Consider the following 16,347-nt stretch of genomic DNA (forward strand, 5'->3'; position numbering starts at 1 on the left):
TAAAGCATCTTCTGTAATTCAGAAAAATGCAACTTGTGCAAACTTTTTTTACGGGAGTGAATAAGAGACGTCCAAACGTTCTTTGTTTAATGTTGTGTAAAAATCTTTGAAAATCCAAAACCAAAGCTCATTTTGAAATAATAAAAACCCAGAATCCTGCAACTTGGTGAGCTGCTGCCCCCTGCTGTTGGCCTGCTGCACAATGAAACTCTAAGTCAGGTCGTTGATGATGTCCTTGGGGGTGCATGATAAAGAGGTGGAAACCTATGTTCCTTTTGTAATTACAATAAATTTAGAATTTTTTATTAATAAAAATACAAATACAATAATATATAATTGAGTAAACATAACAAAATATAATGAAGCTGTAATACATGTAATATAAAAATAAATAAAATTAACACTAACATTTGACACCTTTCGATTGTATTAATTACTTTGTATTTTTATTTTAACATAAAAACATTTTACATCCACTCTAAATCCATCTAGTGTGTCTAAATGATTGTTGTATCCTTTTTGTGACATAAAGGCTGATTTTTGAGCAAGAATCAGGACGATAGTTCATTCCTGATGAGACATTAGACAAAATAAAATAGCAATTTCATGTAAAGTTCATTTATTTCAGTAATTAAGCTCAGACTGAGAGACCATCTAAAGGCTCAGGAACCCATTACAGGTGTTTAGGATTCATTAGCTGATTAAAGTGACACTTTGAGTCTAGAACATTGAACCTTTTATTCTAATTGTCTGATATTTGGAATGAGAGGTTTTCATAAGCTGTAATAATCATCATGTTTGGCATGTAATGAGTCTATCTCATATGTTAGTTTCACCTTTTAAGTTGAATTACTGACATAAATTAACATTTGCACCAGATTCTAATGTTTGAGCCTCACCTGTTTTTTTTTTTTTTGTGACAAAATGTCATGATTGTGTATGATGGCGCATTTTAGCTGCATATGTTGTGTTATTAATGTTTAATGTGGTGAAAAAGAAAGCAAACTGTCCCTTTTTTACATTACATAGAAACTAAACTGCTGGTTTTCCAGATGAGGCAGAATTCAGATTTCCAAACACACTTCTGTTTCACTTTCAGTCAATAACAGCAGTTTAGGTTGTTTGCCAAAAAAAATTAAACACTGTGACACAAAAAATAATTTTATTTCTGAGAACAGCTCCTAACAAAAAAGAATAAAGTTTAGAAAAATTTTACACAACATCCAGGATTCTGAACACACATATGTCACACAAGCTCTGGTGGCTCCTTGACTAGATGGATGGCTGCCATCTTTCCTCCAATCGTATTAACAAACACAACCTGGAACGCTTGTTTACCAAAAAATTTACAAAAATAAAACATGTCACTGGTTGTTTCTTACATCTCAGCTGAAGCCAGCTTCAGCTGATGAGCTAAGCTAATCTTCTAGCCCCCACCCACCCTGTCCTGAACACCTGATTGTTTTTATTTCCCATTTCCTGTCCTCCCTTTTTTCATCTTTTTCTTCTAGTCCTGCACTCCTCTTAGCATGTCTCCGGGCCTGGAGGCTCCAGCTAATCTCCAACAATCTCTTCCTGCTGTGTCTGCATAAACACACACACACACACACACACACACACACACACTCACACACACACCCACACACCTCAAACACACTCAGTTATCTCTTCAAACCCCAATTCAAGGAAGATTCACCGGTTTGAGTTAGTTTCTGTTAGAAGATTAGTTTATTAGTGGGTTAGTTTGTTAGTTTCCAGAGCTTCCAGAGCTCCTGGGGTTAGTAAGGGTTGGTGCAGAGACCAGATGTTTTGGCCAGGGTTAAAAGCTTCCACGTGACGGGGACTAAAACACATCAGCAGGACCACGAGGCATGCTCGGATCTGTCTCGGTGAAACAACAAAGGTGTTAGTAGGAGGAGCGTCGCCGCCTCGTCGTCGTTAGCATCAACATTACTCGTGTTAGTAGTGGAGCTGAGGTTGGTGTAATGCTCGCTGACAAGAGGCTGACCACACTATACACACCTCTCTAACGTGTGGCTCTTTTTATCCTCTGGACTCCTCCAGCTCCTGAAACCCTTCCTCACATGCTCGTTTACTATTATGATTTAAAATATGTTTCCTTGAGCGACTGTTCTGATTCGGACACCTTTAAAGAAGGATTGCAGGATGGAGTGAGAGGAGCGAGCGCCTCAGACTGGTGGCGTAAAGCAGGGGGTTAGTAAGTGGGTTAGAAATACAAGCCATCAGCATTCTCCACACAGGTTAGTAATATCCCAAACATTAGCAGACATTAGTACTGTTAGATATTAGTTAGATACTGTTAGTGCAGTCCAGACCTGGATAAAAGGCTATTTACACATAATTATTAGCATTTGCTGCAATTTGCTTAAGTGTTAAATGATGGAGCTGCTGGCGGTGAGAGTGTTTGGTTTATACCAGCAGGCATCATTCAGCAAATGGCACCACACTAATTCCCACTGATCTAAATCACAAGTGCCACTGCTGCTTTAATGAGGCTGTAACAAATGCTAAGAACCATCAGTAAATAATGTTTTATCCCTTTTCTCTGGAACATCCAGGGACTAGAACCACTCGTGGCTCCAGCTTCAGGCCCATTACAGGAGACACATGCACACGCTGGCTGGTGTAAACACATCTACAGATAGAGCACATGCAAAGGATTGCATGCACCCACACACATCCCCCCCACCCCCCCACACACACACACACACACGCTACAGAATGTGTAGTTAAATTAGTTTGTTACACATCAAACTTTACCGGTTTCACAACAAACAAGTAAAAAAAAAATTAAACATGTGAATTGCACGTATTTTGAAGGTGAGAAAACCAGCCTTTCCCACACTCTAGCACATCGTGTTTTCATCCATTTAGGCCTAAAATATAACAGCTTAGCATGTCAGTTTTAATGGAGAGACTCCCAGAATGGCACTGGTAAAGCGCCTCGTATAGGGAATTACATCTTGTGCAGAAAAAAAGAGACCAGACTCGAAGAAAAAGTGACTGGAGAATAAAGGCACCTTAGAGATGTGCACGGCCCACACAAATACTAAATCAGATTAAACAGAGTCTTATTGTCACGTTCGTTGGTGCACTGAAGAACTAAACACTGGTTCTCGGAGAGGAACAGCTGCAGCGTGGACATTTTCCCTCCGAAGGTGCAGAACAGCAGGAATGTCCCGTGTCCGTAACTGCAAGAGAAATGGTTCGGATGAAATAAAGAAGAAAAATGCACAGATATCCATTTTCAAGCATAATCCTACAAAATGTTAAATAAATTCATTTTAGAAGCAGATTATGACACTTGGATTTGGTCACGATCTGCACTTTGATGCCGTTTATCCCCCCCGGTAATCCTAAAGAGGACAGCAGCGCATTAACACATTACTAATCTCTGATTCATCTCACAAACAGCCCAGAGGCTGCAGTCAAACATGGAAGTCCAGAAGAATGTGTTCTGTGTGCAGAAAGCCACAGACTGAGGTTTAAAGTAGATGAGAGGGAAGTAAAAAAAAAAAGTCTCAGTACTGTAGAGCTGACTGATCCTGTGTCAGTCTGGAGATGGAGCAGTGCCAGCAGGGGTACAATAAGGTCCCATCACCACCCCGTCTGCTGTTTCATCGGTGGAACTGGAGAGGAACACAGAACACAAAGCAGCAGAAAAGTGGGACACAACCCAACTGTCCTACCAAGAAGCCCCGAGGGATCCGGCTATGCCTCTTCAAGCAATTTACAGCTTCTCTGTAAATCGTTTCATCATATCCAAATCGAGCAGGACAGCTGGAGAATGTCGACAAAGATGTGAAAATAACCTGACCGATCAAATATATGAGAAATTCTTAGCTGGTTTTAACAGAGATGACACATGACCTGTCCTGCTCCTGGGATCCTCCAGCATCCTGAATGGTGTCATGTCAGATGAGCCCAGCCCTTGCAACACTGACCACAGGTTTTCCTATAAAGAAACAAGCAAATAAACACACCTTTGTTTGGTGATAAACAGCATACTTTGCATTTGTGGTAATACAATCTTTTGCATTTTGCACAGATTTGCAAACAGAACAACCAATTTGCAAACAATGCAAAGTATTAAGTAAAGGTTGTGCTGAAAGGCTTATGTCTGCAGATGACAAACCATGCCAGATATTTTAGCTATGCTGTTGATGCAGCATGCCTACAGCAACATAAGAGACAGCCTTTCCTGGATAAAATGAGCACGGCTGTTGGAGTCGAGGAAAGGCGTTCCCTTCAAACCTGCAGGCCATTGATTTCAAGCCTTGCAGTTGAATTACAGTTTGATTTCTGCAGAAAACATTGAATTTAAGAAGATGAGCATTTTTTCCTACCAGAGCTCTTCAGGTTTCCAGCTGTCCTGCAGAATCATATAAGGTGGAGATTTCCTCAGCAGCCTTTTTTGGGTTCCTCTTCTCTTTACATGCTGATCTGCCAGAGGATTGCAGTGATTTTTCCCCTGCAGTATTTATAAAGCTCGGACACAAGGCTGTTAAAACGGCTGAAACGTACATGGCTGCCGAGCTGAAACAAGCAGATGTGGGTGTGCCAGCAGCAGCTGCGCACTAAAGAGAGAGCATCCAGTCCAGGAAAAGCAAGGTAGAGGGGAGGCAGAAACCCGGGACAAAAAGAAAACCAACTGCAGGTTTTAATGAGAACAGGGGCTTCTTTGAATGAGCGGGGGCTGCAGAATTCTGAAGTAATCGTCTGTCTCGGTCTCCAGCTGCTGCCACAGGTTTTATGGTCCTTTGTATGTGCCCCCTTCTTTATCCACCATCTGTGTTTCCAGGGCAACCGATGACTGCCTGCAGGCACCAGCAGCTCATACACCGCAACCACCTCCAATCAAGACAGCGATGTGCTCTAATTTCACTTACAGGAACGATACAGCTATTAGAGTTATTTCAGTCTGAGCAACTTGGCAAATAAACCATCATTAGTCATCAGCTGCGCCTTTTGTTAGAAAAAACAAAGAAATAAGCCTTTTCACTATTAGAGTAATAATTTAGGGTTGGAAGCTTTATTTCTTTGACACATTTGGGTTTGGTTATTTTTTAAATGACAGTAAAAAGATCAAATATGCAGCAAAAATAAGAGTCAACAAACAGCTGAGCCTTGCTTTTACGGATGATCTTTCTGGTTCATGTTGGAGGAAATAACCTGAAAAAAGTCTGATCTTGTATGTTCAGTCTGACATGCAAAAGAGGTGATGGAGACTTCACCCTACACAGGTAGGGCTGGAGATGTGGCCTAAAATCAGTATCACGGTATACTGAGGACTTCACATCGGTAACGATAAATGGACGATAACTACAGGTATGTGCAGAAACAAAAATTGTCCTTTAGATGGAGCTGCCACGTGTTTGTATTAAATTGAGTCATGTTATCATGCGACTTGAGGTGGTACAGCTTCTTAAAAGAACATGATCGTTGCCAACCACCGCACATCTTTTCAAATTATCGAATTTATTGATACGATATCGGTTAGAGTTAGAAATTTTGATAACGATAAATTTTCGAAGTCTGGACCTCCCTGCTTAGGCTACTGCCCCCAGATAAGTGTCTGAAAACAGATGGATGGATACATTTTCGATTTGTTGCCCAGCCCTACACACAGAAAACCATTAGAAGTCTGTTTCTGATGAATTACACCCAAAACACAAATATTAGTGATGTCACTATCTTATTCAAAATCCAAAGAATAACTTTAAAGAGTAAGTCACCCCCAAATCAAGTTTTTTTTTTTCCTGTAAACTGAGAGTCTAATCATACTGTGGACACTTGCAGTCAATAACTTGGCACTTTAGTGCATCTTAGTTAAAATTTAAATATTCTGCCTAAAACTGTCAGTATTGACTTGCTCTTTAAATCTCAAGGGTCATGGTGACATTTCCAGGCAGTTAGAAACTAGTTTGGACTCTATATAGAGATAAATTAGAAGAGACAATGATGGTAATATGGTAAATAAATAAATATAATATGCAAGATATATAATATGGTTAAATGGTAAATAAAACAACAAACAAGTCTAATGTGATATAATGTTATACAATAAACGTTATTTCTGCTTATGACCCATTTGTTTTCATTGGTCTATAGGGTTAAGCTGGACACATGGATTTTTGGTTTGGCAGGTGTATTTACATATTTTATTTATTACTTTTATGTGACACTTTATTGTATTTTAGTAGGTATGTTACGTTTGCACACTAATTTCATGTTCATAAACTTTGTACCAATTGATGGCCAGTGAAGCAGTGCAGCAGAGCTTTTCAACAGTCCCATCAGACAGGAGGCAGAAGAAAAACAGAAGCTGTGGGCATGCAAACTCTTCTTAACTCTAACCTAAATCGTTTAGATGAATTTTATATTAATAATAATAAATTAAGTTGTGTAATTGCATTTATTTGTTTATATTTTAATCCTGAGGTTGAAAAATATAGCAACTGCGACTCAAATCAGTAAAAACCTTATCCAGCAGGGGGCGACAAAGCGCGTGCTCGTGTACATTTGGTCTTCCTCGTTTGCCGTACCAAAACATGCTTCCAGCATGGCGTTGGTGCTTCTAGGCAGCATTTGAAGCAGATTTGAAGTGTGTAAACTGGGAGGTATCGGTGAATTTCTGTCTATTTATGCATCTTTCTGGTACCGGGGGTCTCTCGGGCCTGTGCCGAATAACAGACCATCTTTATTTAAGTAATAGCAAAGCGGCCAACGACTCCTCCCAGCTAACAGGAAGTGGAATCACCTGTATCATCAATGCTACCGAGACCAAACGCAGCTGTCCTCTTCCTCCAGGTGTGGAGTACGTCCACATCCCGGTGTCGGACAGCCCGCTGTCTCCTCTCAGAGACCACTTCAGTGAGGTGGCGGATAAGATCCAGGTAACTACGGAGAGCGGCGGCCGTGTGTTGGTGCACTGTAACGCCGGCGTGAGCCGCTCGGTGGCCCTGTGCATAGCCTACCTGATGAAGCACCGCGGGGTGACCCTCCTGGAGGCCCACGGGTGGGTGAGGAGCTGTCGGCCCATAGCCAGGCCCAATAGCGGCTTCTGGAAGCAGCTGGTCCAGTATGAGACGGAGCTCCGTGGGTGTAGCTCTGTCCGGATGGTGTCTTCCTCCATGGGAGAGATCCCTGATGTTTATGAAGGAGAGGACAGGAACATGGTGCTTCTGTGAAGGGACTGAATGATGACCTCCACCAGTGTTCTGGGAAGAAACCACTTTGGACCACATTTAACAGTTAAAGCTGTAGAGTATATTTTATTTTTTTAATTGTTCAAATTAAAACTCTTGATGGTGTAGTGTCTGTTTATTTCAGCACAGGAAACACCCTAATGGGCCCCTATTTTGCAGTATTTTTTCCTTGTTTTAAATTAAATCTAAGCCATCACATCAAACCTTAACAGCTGTTAAACAGATCACTTTAAATGCTTTAATTCTAGCATAACCACTTGTTTAGATTTTAAATAAGTTTATTTTATATGGATGCTACTGGTCCTATTCGGCTGACAAAACAAAAGGTAAAATAAGAATTACTTGGTTTTTATTGCAGATTTATTTAAAAAAAAAAAGGATATTTCACAGCATGATTGGGATTTTCTCCTACCAAGAAGTAATAAAGTGATTTTAACAGAATCCTCAAAGCCCCTGCATCTGCTACAAACAGACAGCTATGAACACAATACAATAACCACACATTAAATCACTATTTCCTTTTGCCATTGGGCACATCATACATTTTTCTGGATGCAAATAAAAACTCATGAGAAATGAGAGCTGAAGTGTCAGTGGCCATCCCAGAGAGCCATCTTCCCTGACACTCCACCTACAGCCAAAGCTCGTTATAGTTCTAGTTACAGCGATCGACATTTCAGACTAATGTCTCAGACCCATTAGTTGGTGCAAGTTATGAGTCACAACAGGATTAACTGGTATTACGACCAGACTGATTGGATTCCACCTGTTACAGAACAGGCAGTTTCATGTTTCATATCAAAATACATGAACGACGTAAAAACATGATGCACTATGATGTCACTAATGTGCCACAAAACAGCTAATTTGCTACTGGAATATCCTGAGCTGGGACCAAATTGGGCCAGATGACCTAAAAAGTGGAATAACATTAGTGCAAAAATACTGCATGCTCATTTACATCTTTACACTCCAATAAGGCAACAGTGTCATCTGCATAGTCATGCAATAAACATCCGAAATAAGAGAAAAATGTCTTTTAAACAAGAGGAGAGTTTCATGTTTACGCCTCCATCCGTCTTCTGTGATTCCGGGCTGGAAACCTTGCTCTGTCACTGGAAAATAAAGGAAATACAAAGTTAAAACATTTTAAGACACTACGCGAAGTCATCGCATCAAAAAGAAGAGCTTACATTTTGCTGCAGCATTTGATAATCTGAGCTTTTAGGTCTCCGCGCCGATCTGGATTTCTTCCCTTCTAAAGCAAAGGCAATAATCTGGAAGTGCAGAAAGAAAAAGATTGTTTCAGTTGGTTTAGTCCGGGTGTCGAAAGCCGGATGTGAAAAACAAACACGCCCAAGTTTCAGCTTAAAGCGGTTTTAGCCTGAGCCTCAGGGCGGTGTTTTCGGTTTTCATGGTAAGATTTTAGTGAGTGTTTGAATCTTCTGTAACAGAAATCAGACTGAATACTGAACACAGATGATTTGCTTTTATCGCAACATAATAGCACTGACCAAAAGCACAAAAACGATCAAAGTGAGTGGACGCTGAATGACGGATACCTTGCGCTTGTTGTGGAAGGCGATGTAAAGCACAGCCACAAACACGGCTGCAGAGACCAGGTAGGCAAAGAAATGGCTGCTCTCTTGATTGTCAAACACATTCCTCTCTTCACCGTCTTCTTTTTTGGTTTCAGCTCCGTTTGTGTCGCCGTCGCCTTTAGTGTCTGTTATCTCCTCTGCATTTCCCTCCGTATCCTCTTTTTTTACTTGTTCAGATTCTAGCTCTTGCTGATTGCTGTTCTTTTTAGCTTCATTCTCTTCTTCGTTAATGTTTAGACTATCCTTCCCAGCACCAGAATTTGCACCATCTTTCGTCTCAGTGTCTTGCGGGGGGTTCTCTGTAGTCATTCTTGTGGAGGTTTGAGGCTCTTCTGCATCTTCTTTGCCGTCTCTCTCGTTGTTATTTGAGCCATCTTCTTCTTTTTCCTTATTAGGAGTTCCATGATTTGTTTGGTTATCTACTTTCTCAGCTGGTGGTTTGTCTCCACCTGATTCATCCTTACCCTGGCTAGTGGTACTATTATCTTTCTCTGAAGGTTGATCATCTGCTTCGTTGAGGGATTCAGTACTGTCAGGAGTTGGCTGATCATTTGTTTGAGCTCCTTTAGGAACCGATAAGTCACGGTTTACTGAAGCTGGAGTGGCTGCATCCTTGTTTCCTGCAGAATTCACTGTGAATTGGAAAAGTAACAAAATAATGAATGAAGCAAAATTCCACTGAGCAACTTCAGAATAATAATAGAATAATGTAGATTAATAAAGCAACCATTTACTCAAGTCTCGTTTTGATCCATTACTTTTTAAATTCCAACATTGATCTGATCTTCTTTACATTAAGGACACATTTTTATCACACATTTACTGATCTGACCTGTGTGTGAATGATTAATTAAATGATATTTCTGAGTGCACTTCGTTGTTATTCAGGATGTTTTCACTGTGTGGAAAAAACAACGACCAGGAAACGCCTGCATCAGAGAATAATACGGATGGACAATATATCAGCATCAATATCGGTCGATGTCAGTCATTTTTTTAATATATCAGTATCGGCCCGATAAATAAAACCGGGCCAATATTACCAACCAATATTTTATCCATCTGGTCAACATTTGTTTGCCTGTTTCGGGGGGGGGGGGGGGGGGGGGGGGGGTGTAATTGTTTAGTCATGTGAACAGTGAATGAAATTATCTCAGAACTGTAAATGTGTGTGTGTACATAACGTAATAATTTTCATTCTATTCAAAATCTGCTGATTTTAGAAGCAATAATGTCAGTATATCTGTATCGCAGATATCGGTTATCGGCCATAACAGTGATTTTAATAACGGTATCGGCCAAAATATTTCATATCGGTGCATCACTAGAGAATAATGTATGTAATGATGGCAGATTTGATAAAAGCATTTCCTCCAGGTCTGTTATCTGCCTGCAGCTTCTTTTATTATCCAACTGACGTGTGGCATCAATCCAAATGAGAAACTGTCTTTATTATCAAAGGGTTATTTTGTTTTAAAATGGTTTGTTATAAGTTGTTTGGTTAATATTTATTTGAAATACAGTCTGAACATTAACTCATCATGTTGTGTTTACTCTGAAAATGTCGTCTGATCAATAAATGTCACCAAGCTCTAACCTACAGGCTGTTTGTTTTAGGACAGGTCCCTATTTATTAAAGGTGGATACGCTGCTGAGGCAACCCTCAGCTTCCCCTTTGTGGTCTAAAGGTGACCGGAGCAAAATCAAGTTTAAATGTAACACTTATGGTGAACTTTGGCTGCATCAAACATGTACACATTGTATTTTTCATCTTGAAAGACTTAAAGTAATATAGAAACAGCTAAATGACGCTGTGGGTTCAGAACACAACAGATTCATTTTTAATAAAAGGCTAAAACGAGATTAAACTAGCCGCTCTTACCTGCACCCAAACAGCAGAACAGAAGCAGGAGAAAAGCCGTTTTCATTGTGTCCACCAACCGGAAAAATCCACATCGAATATGCCTAAATCTAATCTAATCTGATGCTCCTCTCGACAATCCGCGTTGACAAATGCAGTTGGACAGGTTGGATCCTGTTTTACTTCCGTGCACAAATCACATTTCTTCTTCTGCTGTTTTAAACACAAACACGGAAGTTGAGTCTTCTGATCTCTAGTGGCTTACTCCGTCAATTACAACGAATAAAAGGCAACTTGTTCATTTATTTAACTCATAAAGAAATATAAATTATATATTGATAATAATAGTTTTACAGTTAAAGTAAACTATTTTTATAATATTTTTGATCCACTTTCAGACTTCCATATTGGCATAGAGAGTTTTTGTTGTTCCTGATGGAGGAACTTATTACTGTTTTGTCTCCTTGTTTTATTTACTTTAAAGCAATTTAGGGAATATTTGCTTCCTTTGTAGCTCCAAAATGATGATTTTTAATCTCACTGCTGTAAACATTTGAAACTTTTATTTACTTATTATTTTACTAACACAGGTTCTCTTAGTGATCTTGCTTTGTTCATTCATGTTGATTTTTTTATAATCAAAGTTGTCGATTTATATTATTAAGCAGGTTAAAATCCCATTTCAGCAGTATCAATGTCCCGCTTAACTAAAACTCTGTCAATACAACTTGTATTTGAAATAGGTTTGATCTTCTTTCTTTTAATTTAAAAAAATACACATTTTATTTTGGTTTGTTGTATAACCAAAATATTAGTGTTAATAAATAACGATAATTTATTATTATTTATGTTCTGTGATCCTGATAACCATTCTTTCTTTTTTAACTTTTTGTTTGTTTGTTTGTTGTTTGTTGTTGTCTGATTTGCTTCAGTTAATAAGAGTCTTGAAATGAATTGGAAAAACACAATCAATAAATTTTATTAAAAGTTTCACTGCAACTGCAATCCCTTTGTTAAAATGTATGAAATTCTGTTTTATGAGAATTAAAGGACTTTGGTATTAAAATTGATTTAAATATGTGTTTTGTGTGTTTCCTTAGATGAAAATTAATATTTAAAAAAGTTAAACAGCTTTATGTTAATGTATTAATATAATTACAGTAACATTTTCACAAATAAATAAAAGTACAGATGTAAAAATAAATAAATACATTAGCTAATATAGAATCACTAACTGGTTGAAATGCTTTTTTATTTTACAAAATAATTCTACAGAAATTTAGAAGAATTTCTTCAAATATCTGAGAGAGAGGTTTAATGATGATAGTGTGTCAGTATATTAGTTTATCAGCAGATGGCAGTATTGATATACACAGCAAATTATTATTATTATTATTATTATTATTATTATTATTATTATTATTATTATTATTATTATTATTATTATTATTATTATTATTATTATTATTATTATTATTATTATGTGAACTATACAAGAAGAACAATAAAAATCTACTTATTTTAAGAAAACTGGTTTATTAGGTCTGAGAACGTAGCAATGGTTCAGACCTTACCACAGAAGGTGTGCAGTGGCTTTACAGATGAGATAATGAAATAAATGTTAATTGAAGGTGTTTTACATCCCAGCTGGGTGCTGGAGACCTGCAGCTTGTTGTAATGAATGTGTTTTAATTGTGACCGGCTAGTTGACATTTGAAAAGTCCAATGATCCCTCTCATTCTTGACACCCATTTGCATTTCCATCTTTAAGGTCAAACAGGTGTGAATAAAACATGAAGGAGGTTCTTAAGCTCACAGCCGGCCTTACCTGTCTGCACAAAGGCACCAGCTGTGACCTGCTCGGCTCGGGGAATGTTACAGCAACAATCAATTAATATCACTTCAGGAAACCACATGTGACGCTCTCACAGCATCCTGTTATTAGCGGGGACCATAAGGTCACACAGTCAATAGCAGGAATAAGATCAGCCTTTTCTGATTACATTCAAGAGGTTGTTGATCTAAAGAGAGCGACATAAACACACCTGTACTTACCGTGTGTGTGAGTGTGTGTGTTTCTCTGCACAATATTACACGTGTGAAATGAAATAGTTAACCTGGAATAATTTCAAGATCAAAGGAAGGCCTAGAAAACAATCCTGGCAAGAGATTGGAAGAATTTAATGAGCAAAAATTAACATGTATTAAATCTGACCTCGTGCTTACATGGCAGATGTTGAGTGCAGCAGCATCCGCACATGAGAGATAACGACTCCGAGGGGAGCTCATCGAACCTAAAACATAACATTTTACTTCAGTTTTGCACAAATAAGCAACTCTACTCACCATATAGTGAGACTCATATTTAGATAGTTTTTTTTTAACAAAGGTGCAGTTTTGGGGTTTGAGCTGGGAGAATTGGACATTTTACTGAATGTGTTGGCTTGAGGAGACAGATTCGCTGACTGCTCTGACAACTCATTACTTGTAATTTCAGTGACGGACCGATGGTGTGGCTCTGAGCGGGCCATTGTGGCACTGCTGATTGTGTGGCATGTGTCTGGAACAATGTACAACAGAATGGCAAACAAGCACAGACTTATTATAGCTAATGATGGTTTAAAGCAGAGCAGGGCAGACGTGACAGTTTGGTGCCCATGTCAGGGGGGCCCAACACAGAATCACACCCACAGCCCACCTCTCTGCAGCTCTGTGAGAAGTTTAGATTGTCACAGTTGGTGTCACAAACTATTAACAGTAAATGAGTGATAAATAATGACTTTATTACATTTTGATCTGGCTGGATTAATCAAGATTAGCTGCCAAAGGTTTATGTAATGTACAATCAAAAGAAAGTGCGTTGAGGGTATGTTTCAGCGCTGTGTGCCTTCCTGCCAGTGAGATCTCAGTTAAACCTGTAAACCAGTGATAGTGGTGTCAGTGGACTCGTCCGGGCCAGTTCACCTCCGCTCAGCCGTAATTGGTCCATCCCTCCCTGGCACTTCCCGTCATCATCAAGCCACCAAAAACTGTAACCTACCTTGTGTATTTTTCTCTAATTGAAATGCCTAATGAGGTCCCAGGAGTTCCATCCCATTACCTCTTAGTTCATTAAAGCTGGTGCAACGTGCCAAACGGTGAATAAAGATGCAGTTAAAAGTGCAGGAAGGGATCAGGAACCAGAGTGAATCTCGTTGTGACCCGCTTTTTTTGTTTTGTCATTGTTATGAGATGCTTTACACCAAGATGGAGCAGATGTCTACGTTTTTATTTATTCTGGGCTTGGAATTTTGTTACCCTGGTTCTAGTGCTCATTTTCCAGTGCGGTTAGCCTAATTCTGCTTTATTAAACTTTAAAAGTCCACGCCACCATCAGCAGGGTTTTTATGAGCAGGTTCTCTATTTAGAGCTAAAGTACAATGCTCATGTAAAATACAAGAGAAGAAATGTGTGCACGTGTCTCAGTGTGACCGGAATCAAATTCTACAGTTCGATGAGTCAACTTTGGCGTTCTGGTCATAATATGTGCACATCGGAGCCTTAAATGAAGCCAAAATTAATGTTATTGTTAAATAATTTTTAAAGGTACAATAAGTAAGATGTTTACAGTGAAGTAATCACAAAACAGTCTGTCTGTTATTTTGGAAAGAAGGTTACGTTGAAACCGATTTCATTCACAGCCGGCGGTAATGATCATATGCTTTTCACAAAAGATTACACCATTGCAATATAAAAGGGGAGGTCTCTGCTCTGTCATAACTTGTTTTTATTTATTTATTTTTTTTGCGATTGAAGCCTCGCTCCTTACGTGTTTTTGACAAGCTGCTCCTAAAGTTGTCTGTCCATCACAGTCGTGGTGAAATGCCTTGTTGCAGAGTCTGCGCCGAGTTGGTGCTGTAGCGCCGGCATCTGTAATCCCACACTGACAAGCTAACGCAGCAGTGTTTTGTAAAGATCCTAAGCTAGAAACAGGAGCGACCCAAAAGTTAGTTATTGTAACCCTCAGAAATCACGGCATCTTTTTTTTTTTACTGTAATATCGGGTAAAGAGGGCTAGAGGCTAATGTTGAGCTAACAATGCTAACCGTAAATCTGAAACAAATTGTTGGCTTTTAAATATATCTCAAGCTACTTTTTCAGTTACCAACAACTCGATATTACAGTGAAATGCATTTGTCGACGTATCAACTTGTCTTCTTCACTTGTCATCTAGAATGTTCTGGCGCTGATCCGTAGCTAGCAACAGCAAGAAACTCATGGAATGGGAGAGAAAAAGTCACTTGTGTTGTTTACAAAATGAGCTGCAGTATCCATATCTGACCACATGATGTCCTTTTTTCTTCCTTCTTACACAATGCACCTTTAATAATATAACAATCTCCTTAAAGTACATCAAAACCCTTTTAATCTCAAATTAATAAAGAATTTAAAGAAAGAAAAGCGATTGTTATTGGTGTGGACCTTAAAAAAAACAATGACATTTCTACCCAAGCTGGCAAAAATCAATAAACAAAATTCAAAGAGACAGACAGAGACTTCCTTTAGGAAACAATTTCAAATATTTATTTGACATGTCATAGAAGGGGCACACACGCATGAACTGAAAAAACTGGGGGTTGCAATTATTGGCAGGGACTAGGACTTAAACTTCATACTAACATTAATTAGGTTTTGGCTAAAAAGACATTTTTTTTTGTTTGTTTGTTTTTTCTTTTATAAAGAAACTTTATGTACATTGGTTCTTTTATACATGAGGTTCATTGGATAAATGCATCAAAAAGAACCCAGTCCTGCAGTAAACTTTACAAAAAAATACACTTCGTATTTCATTGAGAGGTGTAGAAAAGGAGGCAAGTCAAATATTGACCAATAATATTTCCTCCTTTTCGTTACTTAGAAAAAAAGTTGTTCTAATACCTATTTTTTAAGAAAAGCAATATACAGCACAATAAATGAGAGAGAAATGGCCTTTTCAGATTTATTCGGTTGGTTTGGTGACCAGGGAGAGGGGCTGCGACTGGAACAAGGAATGATGGGAGCGCAGGGCAGCCTGATGGAAGGGGGACGGCGGGGAGAGGATGGAGGGGTGCAGAGAGGTGAAGGGGATTGGCCGGGTGAGGATGGGTGTGTTCGACTGGCTACCTGTAGTACCAATAGGGATGGAGATGGAGGGTTGGGAGGAGGATGAGGATGAGGAAGAAGAAGAAGAAGATTCAGAGGCCTTCCCAAGTAAGGAGAAGTGGTGATGCATGCGTCCCTCCGGTTTAGTGGTGAGCGAGAGCGGCTGGGCCTGCTCAGAGTGAGTGGCAGCAGGAGCAGCGGGGGAGGCCAGGGCAGCAGAGGGGGTGGCCGGTGAGTCCAGCATGCTCCCGTGAGACGACGCAGGGCTGTCACACATCTTCTCCGACGGCAGGTACTGCACACACTGCTTCTTGGTTCTGACGGAGAAGTCTGGGGAAAAAATAAATAAATTAAGGCTAAAACTAGATTCACATCTGGTTGAAGTCCCACAAGGCTGCAGCTGATGGAAGTGAATGAGTGAGATGTGAAAGTATTCAAACGTGACATTTCTCATATCAACTGGTCAGCACATCACAATGAGGAGAGTAGAAACAGGATGTTACGGCATATGTGAGTCAGAGAAGGAACGAGATAC

The 16,347-nt window shown here is 39.4% G+C and overlaps 3 protein-coding genes and 1 long non-coding RNA gene across 8 annotated transcripts in view; 1 reads left to right on the top strand and 3 right to left on the bottom strand.

The window, feature by feature from the left end:
* Positions 1-1,145: 1,145 nt before the first annotated feature.
* LOC107393714 (uncharacterized) lies at positions 1,146-4,958 on the bottom strand. Its single transcript, XR_011517114.1, has 3 exons — positions 4,368-4,958; positions 3,550-3,976; positions 1,146-3,212 (listed from the first exon to the last, which is right to left on the bottom strand). It is a non-coding gene; the product is annotated as an uncharacterized lncRNA (long non-coding RNA).
* A 968-nt stretch (positions 4,959-5,926) lies between these two features.
* On the top strand, positions 5,927-7,334 carry LOC107393716 (dual specificity protein phosphatase 18). The gene has a single exon (XM_015972267.3). It carries the CDS (start codon positions 6,666-6,668, stop codon positions 7,209-7,211), a length of 546 nt encoding a protein of 181 aa, XP_015827753.3. The 5' UTR covers positions 5,927-6,665; the 3' UTR covers positions 7,212-7,334.
* Positions 7,335-7,571: 237 nt separating this feature from the next.
* tgoln2 (trans-golgi network protein 2) lies at positions 7,572-10,927 on the bottom strand. Its single transcript, XM_015972266.3, has 4 exons — positions 10,713-10,927; positions 8,792-9,462; positions 8,423-8,506; positions 7,572-8,344 (listed from the first exon to the last, which is right to left on the bottom strand). Exons 1-4 carry the CDS (start codon positions 10,756-10,758, stop codon positions 8,342-8,344), a joined length of 804 nt encoding a protein of 267 aa, XP_015827752.3. The 5' UTR covers positions 10,759-10,927; the 3' UTR covers positions 7,572-8,341.
* Positions 10,928-15,231: 4,304 nt separating this feature from the next.
* The window catches only part of tcf7l1b (transcription factor 7 like 1b), a 34,224-nt gene continuing 33,108 nt past the window's right edge, over positions 15,232-16,347 (bottom strand). For 4 of the 5 annotated variants that reach the window (XM_015972271.3, XM_015972270.3, XM_015972269.3 and 1 more), the window contains exon 12: positions 15,232-16,142. In XM_015972271.3, coding sequence (XP_015827757.3) covers positions 15,670-16,142 — 473 coding nt within the window. In that variant the 3' untranslated portion in view covers positions 15,232-15,669. The remainder of the gene's footprint in view (positions 16,143-16,347) is intronic. The other variant, XM_054731388.2, reaches the window with a different exon arrangement.

Source organism: Nothobranchius furzeri, chromosome 17, assembly GCF_043380555.1.
Source record: "Nothobranchius furzeri strain GRZ-AD chromosome 17, NfurGRZ-RIMD1, whole genome shotgun sequence".
Lineage (NCBI taxonomy): Eukaryota > Metazoa > Chordata > Actinopteri > Cyprinodontiformes > Nothobranchiidae > Nothobranchius > Nothobranchius furzeri.